An 8,528-nucleotide genomic window follows, 5' to 3' on the forward strand; every position below is an offset into this window, starting at 1 on the left:
TGCTGGGGAGCTGGAGTGACCTACATAGAGCCGTGCCCGTCAGCGAGCCCAGCTGCAGGGTTTGCTGTCCCTGCCAGGCTGCCGCCGTGGCTCTGCACCCCCCTTGTCCCCCTCGAGACCCTCTGCTTCATGGAAGAGAAAAGCTTGTGATCTGGGAGCACTTAGGATTGCCCAGGCATGGGTAACTGCATTGGTCTTGAAGCTGGTGCTAAAAACATTTGGAATAAACTGCTGGGATTTCTAAAGCAGTATCTGGAGAGTCTCCCACTGCATGCATTTATTTGATGCAAAAGTGTTTTGGTCTAGGTGCTAAAGCTGATAAACCAAACCATTCATTTCTTAAAGTCCAGTTCACCACTTAGAGGACAGACACCACTGCCTGGGTACAGCAGCCAACCACGCTTCCATCGGCATTCACTCCTGGTAACTAATAACCTGGTAACTAGTAACCTGGTAACTGGTGTCTGCGGTGTGTTCCCTGCCTGTTTACTGCTGTCCTGGTTTAGCTAGGGTAGTTAATTTTCTTCTCAGTAGCCAGAACAACTGTGTTTTAGTTTCAGTGTAGGATTTGTTATGAGCAGAACGTTGATAAGGTGCTGATGTTATTAATGGGACCACAGCAGAATTTCACCCTGACGCTGGGCACTAACAAATAACTCCTGCTCTTCGCCATAGCAGCACATTTCCAAAGTCAATTGCAGCTCCATTTGGTGACTCATCCTCACGATGGAGGAACCGTGCCTTGTGTCACCTGGAGAAAACCACCCATCATGCAGCCTCTTTGGGCTGGAGGTCCCACAGTCACGGGCAGCTCCTGGCTGTGCAGCTTGGTGTCCTCGCCTGGTGTCCTCACGGCCACTTTGCATGATACTAAACAATAAGTGAAGGACGTTAGATTGTTTAGATCAAGTCCAGGATAAGAAGAAAACCATATCAGGGCAATCAGGAGATAACTAATGGCTTTAAGCAGGGAAGAAGAAAGTGACTTCCAAGTGTAATAGAAGGCAAAGAAAAGACAGCAGAACTGTAGGTTGATAAAAAAAAATATCTGAGGGGTTGGTTGGTTGAATCCAGCACTGTTAGCAGCAACTCCTCATTTAAGAATTAGTTATCTCTTTACCTGAGGATTTTTCTACTCGACATCATGAAATAGCTTGTCAATCTGGTGCGTGTCTGAGTGCAGATGTTGAACGACAGACTTGTGCTGGGCTTACTCATAAATGCCTCTTGCCTCCGAGAGTTACACCCCGTTGGATTTGCCTCCACCAGCTTTTGCAGTAAGCACCCAGCCTGTTGCTGAATGCTGTGCTGTTATTGAGGTCATTTGATTTTTATGTCAAAATAACTCTGTCAGGATTTGGTGCCCTGTGTTGTGAAGCTGGTCCAGTGGAAGACACAACCCAAACCGCTGGGTTGCCCACCAAACCAGTGAGATGTATCTTAAGCTTTTCTTTTTTCTGCTTCTGAACCCAAATTTTCCAGTTCCTCTCCAGAGTCTGTGACACATCTTTGATCAACCCATTCCCATACTATCCCATAAAGAATGGGCTGCACTTTGCCTCCTGCCCGTGACACTGTTTCACTGTTATTGCTTGGACTGGAGGTGCAATGTTCTTTGAAGACATTAGTTTCAACAAATGAGATATTTGTGCTGTCTGGAAAGCCAAGGAGCAAATGTATTTACTCAGTAATATCAGAGCTGCTATTTTGGAAAGTTTGCAAGGTTTAATTTTTTAGGTTTGCAGCACCTAATTTCATTGTTCCTGCCAAAGAGGCAGGAGGAAATCAGGAATCAGGATCCTGCTACTCTTTTTTTGTTCTGTTTCCTGAGATTTCTTTGCACCGATGTCATTTGTGGAGGGAGTAAAGGGGATCACACAAATTATTCTACATTATGTTCAGAGTAATGACAAGTCTAAAAATAGCTCCCACTTAGCAATCGATTGCAATTAATTGGAACAACATAGGCTGACATGATATCTTCATATCTCCAGAGAATTTTTGAGTTTATGAGTTCTAATTTTCAAAAATTCAAAAATTGTGGCTCCCTTATTACCATAACCATCTGTCAGCGATTTATAATGTGTATCTTCAAAAAGCAGGAGTAATACACGCTTTGGCTTTGCTGATTAAAGCAGGTGTCCAAAACAGGGCTCAAGTTTGAGTGTCAGCTGTGTTTTTTACATATGCGTACGCAACTATACATACATACATACATATATATATATATATATAGGTCTTTCACAGCAAATCAGTTCTGTGTGCAGTCGCAGACCCAAAGCGGTGGGGTAGGCTCCTGCTCTGGTGTGGTGCCAGGGGTGGGGACACTGTCTTGGCTTCGCATTTCGGCGTCAATCCTTCTTTGACACTCATCTCATTCTGAATGTCTTTGCTTTAGCTGCCAAGAAGTGAGTGATGCTCATGTGGGGAATTCTAAAATCAGGGCACTGGGAGGGGATGTGCTTTCTGATTATTCAGACTAATTTGGTTTTACCTGTGTTTTAATTAATGGATGATTGGATTTTGTCTCTTACTAAACATCAGGAATATGTCTGTACAAAACAACCATGGGGGTTCAATCCACGATCTGCCTGTGTTACTTCCCTGGTTGCTGTTCTGGTTAACATGCAAGTTAATGACCTAGCAGAGGGTGTCACGGCTTTGGCTGACAGCACAGCAGTCAGGTCTCAGCTCACACCGTGGTTAACGCCAGGGGATTGTTCAGAGGAGTCAGGGAAAGCTCTCGCTCTTTAACCCAGGCTGGCTTAATTCACTCAAACTTCACTTTCAAGTTCTTGAGTGTAAATTTGAAGTAACAGAAGGTAAAAGGAAAGATTGTATTAAGGTAAGATACTAATGCAGCAGTAATAAATCAAAAATATACAGAAAAGTCTTAAATTTGAGGGGCAAGACTGGACTTGAAGAAGAAAGATGCTTGTAGTGGCAGCTATTAATTTTCTGTACACCAAACTTAAAGGATCTAGACATGTTTGACAGAGGGACAGAAGAGCAAACGATTATTGGCAGAAGATGACTTCTGTGTCAGTTTTTCATATCAATGTAATCTTCTCAGAGGAAGCCAGACTTAAATGCCACAGTCCTGATGGCCAAGTATCGTTTCTAACCGCAGTGTTTGGGGAGTACAAGACAAGGAAGCACTGAATTACTCCGTGAATTACTGCTTCCTACATTGGAAACAGCGAACAGTCAGAGCTCTTCTGTTCACTTTACTGTTCTTCTTCAGGCTAAATGCTTGCTAAACCAGCAATGAAAAATACAGGTGAGAACTGGAAGAGCATTGCTCAGCTTTGCTCTTGTTTCAGTCTGGGCAAAGATTTTACTTAGCGGATGGGAACTAAAAGGCAGAAAGGCAGATAAATGTGGGTTGTGCACGCCTGAACGATTGCTGCAGCACTGCCTGGGAAGGGGCTGGTGAAGCAGACAGCTGTGGTTAGGCTGAGAAGAGGTTTTTAAAAAGGATTGATTCCCTTCCACTAGACCAGGTTGCTCAAAGCCTCATCCAACCTGGCCGAGAACACTTCCAGGGAGGAGCAGCCACAGCTTCTCTGGGCAACCTGGGACACTGTCTCACCACCCTCACACCAAAGAATTTCTTCCTCACATCTTATCTCCATCTCCTCTTGTCTGGTTTATAACCATTGCCCCTTGTTCTGTCACTCCCAGCCCTGGTAAAGGTAGAGTAAAAAATATTTGTTGCACAGCAAAGTGAAGCCCAAAAGAATAAACTGAGCACAGAAGCGGTTTTCCTCTGGTGATTTTGTTAGGAAGTGCAAGGGGGGGTCTGTACCACCTGGGGTCCATCACAGCATTCACGGATGATCTGATAACGTCAATGACCATGGTAGACCAATTTCTCCAAGCACTTTGTTTCTTACCATACTGCTGCTCACATTTTGTGCTTCCCTTCCCAGTCAGAATTTTAACTTCATCACATGTTACTTTGAGAAAGATCCCTATATAAATATTTTGGCTCATTTAATATGCCTTCTGGTATTTTAACAACAGGTTTCATATTTTCTCCACCATTTGGGGAACTTATTTTTATTTTCAAAACAAATTTGATACTTTTACAGAAGTTCATTTGCAGAACTGAGTGTTTTAGGAAAGATCGCAGGAGTGCTGATAAAATGACAAAGTACTGGGAGGCTCCTGATCCAGGTGTAAGTGCTGGCCAGGGACTGGCTGGAATTCTCCTGCATGAGCCGCAGCCCTGCCCAGACAGAGATGGTGAGTGAACAATTCTGCTTTTCACACTGCATTGGCAAACTCTGACAAATGGAAAACAATTGAAAATAGAAAATTTAAATTAGTTTAATGGACTCGGAAGGAACCAAGTATCTGCAGAGAGCGGCTCATGTCCTGGCCACAGCAGCACCCAGGTGACAGCAGCTGCACCCACAAGGGTAGAAAATGGCATTTGCTGACTGCGTGTGCCTGGCAGCAGCCGCTGCCTCCGCTGATTCCCCTCCTCCCCCGTCACTGCTGTCCTGGAACATTTGTGAGAGTTCAAACCAATAACATTACTGTCAAGCCCTTCCCTGGTTTTGTTTGCTTGATGAAATTTTACTGAAGATACTTGATCCTAAATGCAAATAAATCTACCGCATGTCCGTCCTGCTGCCAGCGCTGATCCCAGAGCCAATTACCCGCGTGGCATTTGTCACTGTTCCTGAGCTTTACCTTGGTAATTTTGTTGAGACAGGGGCATTTTCTGCTGATAAATCTAGCTCGATTACCAAGTCAGAATGTATTTATTAAAACACCAATTAGACTTTGGTCTCTCATCAATCACAACACCTTTAATTCATGCATGGATGCAAAACCTGTTTGAGGCGTTGCTCATGCATGAGTGAGTGATCTAAATGACATTGTCACCTTACCAGCGCTACCTTCTCTGCAGACCTGGAGGCAATCAATTTTTTATTTACCATATGAATAACGTGTGATATTTTTTAAAGCCTCAACACTTCATTTTTTTGGTGTTGAAAGGAGAATCTTTGCTTCAGAAGGTTGGAAACAAAGGTGAGCATGGTGGTGAGGGCACCGGTCCCTCAAGCACTCCAGTGGTGGGACCCCATGGGATGGAGGTGATGGGGGGCTGGCCAGGGGATGGCTGGCTCAGGGTGGGGGCTGCCCCATTCCCACCTGGACAGTCCTGGCTACCTGGGCAGTGTTGCTAATTACTGCTTAAATAGGGAGCAGCTGCTGCAATTAGCCCCAGCAGAAGAGATGAAGTGTGGAAGAGACAGCAGAAACCAAGAGCAGATGAGAGGTCAAGGTTGTGGGGACAAGGATGAAGAAAAGGCATGTGAAATAGAAATAAAAACCCAAAACCAACCAAAAAAAACCTGAAGTAGAAGAAGCAGTAAGAAGAATAAAAGGCAAAAGGACAATGTAAATGGAGAAGAGTGGATTGAGAACAGCAGGATGGGAAAATGGCTCAAGTTAGGATGATCCCAGACCTCACGGTTGGTCCAGCCCACACACATAAAGGTAACGACTGTCTGGGGACTGAAAATATCTCCATCTGCCTCCAAAAGCACATGGTCCCTGACCCCTGTGCCCTGCCTGCGGGCACGGTCCGTGCCCAGCCGTGTCTCCTGCTGCCGGGGCTGCTGCGGTGCCCCCAAAGCAGCTGTGCTGAGGGGGTTGGGGGGGCTGCAGGGTCTCAGGGGGCAAATTCCCCACAGTTGCCTCCCTCCTCCAGGGCCGTGTCCGGGCAGTGCTGGAAGCTGGACCCTCATGCTGCTGGTGAGGTGTCTTCTGAGCAGGAACACTCCCTCCTGCCTTTGGTGACCAATTTATCGCTCTTGCCGTATCTGTAGGGACAAACCTGCTGTTCTTTATTTTGTAAGACAGGTTCAACCATCCCTCTTCTCCTGAAAAAAAATGAAACCCCCAAAACCCCACTCTCCCAAAAAAACCCAAACTCAACGAATTCCCCAAACCTCAGGAAAAAGGGCTGTGAAAACTGTAGAAGATTATAAAAGGAATATAATTCTGAGAAGAGTGAGCTCTTCTGCCTGTAAGGTCAGAGGTGTGTGAGAAAGCAGTCTCCATCCCATGGCATCTTCTCACACAGCAACGTGTGCTTTCATTCCAAGTTCAGCAGGGGAAAAAAAAACAACAAATTTTTGAAATTTCTTTTAGAATAGTGATGTGTAACATTCATTCTGAAATACCACAACATCGCATTTTTATGAGTCTGAAACATCATAACAGAAAATTAACTGTGTAGTGTGATATGAGAATGATTGTTGTAATATGGGTGCCAGAATGAAAGGAGGTGTTGAAGTGATGGGGCTGAGCACTTTCCCAGTGCAAATGCCATCAAAATCACCACACTCCTTTAGAATATTTCAATTTCAAGACACTGGCATTGAGCAGTAAAAGATTGCTGAGTGTTCATCCCTCTCTCCTGGCACATTTCACATGTTTGCTAATGGTCCATCTGCATTTCCCTGGTGGGCTCGGGAGCAAGGGGTGAGAATTTCCTTCCAGTGCAGCAACTGGATCCTTTGGTGGAGGGATTAATTTTGGGGGTGATTCCTGGGACAGGCAGAGGCTGAAACTGATGCCAGTCCCAGAAGTGGGTGCAGCTCCATGGTCAAACAGCCCTTGGTTGGAAGTTACTCATGGAAAGCATTTAAATTTGAATAGTATTACATTTTCTGTCTTTAGATACCTCAGAGCGCTTCTGCCACCCCCAGCAGTCAGAGCATCACTGGGGTGTTGCAGAGGGACAGGGAGGAGGGGGAAGCTCTGCCTGTGACACCCGGGTCTGTCTCTGTGGGGCTGCTTATCCTGGGCTTAGCACTGCAAAGCTCCAACACCACTGTATTGAGACTGACTTCACAACAGCTGGGGTTAGGGTCTATCTGCTCTTTCTCACCATAAAAACATGTCCTGGTGTCACTAGGATGGAGTTAATTTTCTTCTCAGTACCTAGAGTAGCTGGGTTTTGGTTTCAGTGTGGGATTCATTATGAGAAGAACGTTGATCAGGTGCTGATGTTTTCAGTTGCTGCTGGAACTCCAAGGTCATCGCGTTTTGCCAGTTTGCAAATGCAAAGGACTGGGAGGGGGAAGCGCAGTAATTAGCAAACCCCAATTGCCATTTGTCTCTGCCAATGAGATATTCCATCTCCCATCCTGTCACGGGCAGGACATTGCCCAGGGCTGAGCGGAAAGCTGGGGATTCTCTCGGGGATCACTTGGGCTCTGGCTCTCCTGGGATTGTGGTTTGGGTTTGGGGACTGTCTGGTTTGGGGACTGTCTCTGCTCCAGGATCGCTGGCTGGGACAGGCTGGGCAATTGCACTGTGCATCACTTATTTGCATATTCTGTTATTACTGTCATTAATATTTTACTCCAATTAGTAAATTGTTTTTATCTCAACCCACGAGTCTCCTTGCCCTTACCCTTCCAGTTCTCTCCCCTGCTCCCTGGGCAGAGGGAGAGTGAGTGACTGTGTTTGGCTGCAGCCAAAGGAGTGAATCCGCCACAAAACTCTCTGTTGATTTTGGTTTGAAGGTCCTGTCCTAATCTTATTTTCTATCACAATTTCTCTCTCCTCTCTAGTTTTCTGCACACCAGTCATCCCTCTTTGCAGGGATTTCCCATTCCCCCCTTGCAGCATGTTTGTTGTGAAAGAGGGAGAGGAGAAGAACTGGATGGCTGATGGTCTGTGTGCCAATTATACATCAGAGGCTTTGCTGCTTCTTCAGAAGCTTCTAATAATAATAATTATAATTAGGGCACTGGGAGAGAAATGTGCTGAGATCAGGGAGAAAAGCAGGAGTGCCAGGCCAGAATTAATTAGCCCCTTTTATCCAAGAATCTCAAAGCATTTAGACATTAATTAATGAATTCTGTGGTTTAATCAGCACGATGTTCAGTTTGCCACTGGGATGGTGGCCGGTCTCGGGGCTCAGCACCCATCCTTGCTCGACTGTGGGTCCTGTGTGGAGGAGGAGGTTGCACGGTGCACTAACAGGAACCGACCCGAGCAGTGACCTTTTCCATCTCAACTCGTTTTTCACCATTTTTCAGGCTTCACTCAGTTCATGGTGGGGTGGGGAAGCAGCAAAGGCAGCGGGAGCGTCTGGTCCAGGTGTGGGAGCATTCCCAGTGCTACTGGCTGGAGCTCAGCCCCACTGTCCCTGGGGTGGTAGCGGGGGCAGCCTGGTGTCCAGAGGAGGGGAACCTCGGGACACGTTGGGGAAGAGCTGGTGGCAGCCGTGGAGCTGCTCAGGTGTATTTCCCTCGTGAGGATTCACTGTTGTTCTTAAATGCACAGAAGCAGTGGGGGGAAAATGACTGACTTTGCAGGTGAGAGGAGAAAAAGTAATGACAGGTGAGTGCAGAGCAAGCACTGGAAAGGAGAACAGGAGCTGCTGTCCCACTGGCCTGGAGACCCACTCCCAGGGCTGGCCAGAAGCTTCCTCACCCATTCCCTTCCACCTGGTGAATTTCTGCCTTTGCAGCGCTGGCGGTTCCTTGCTGGAG

At 46.4% G+C, this 8,528-nt stretch overlaps 1 protein-coding gene across 1 annotated transcript in view; it reads left to right on the forward strand.

The window, feature by feature from the left end:
- Positions 1–4,626: 4,626 nt before the first annotated feature.
- The window catches only part of LOC114818647 (BTB/POZ domain-containing protein KCTD16-like), a 7,859-nt gene continuing 3,957 nt past the window's right edge, over positions 4,627–8,528 (forward strand). Inside the window, exon 1 of the mRNA XM_029085352.1 lies at positions 4,627–4,705. Coding sequence (XP_028941185.1) covers positions 4,627–4,705 — 79 coding nt within the window. The remainder of the gene's footprint in view (positions 4,706–8,528) is intronic.

Source organism: Antrostomus carolinensis, unplaced genomic scaffold (genome assembly GCF_000700745.2).
Source record: "Antrostomus carolinensis isolate BGI_N321 unplaced genomic scaffold, ASM70074v2 scaffold36666, whole genome shotgun sequence".
Classification (NCBI taxonomy): Eukaryota; Metazoa; Chordata; class Aves; order Caprimulgiformes; family Caprimulgidae; genus Antrostomus; species Antrostomus carolinensis.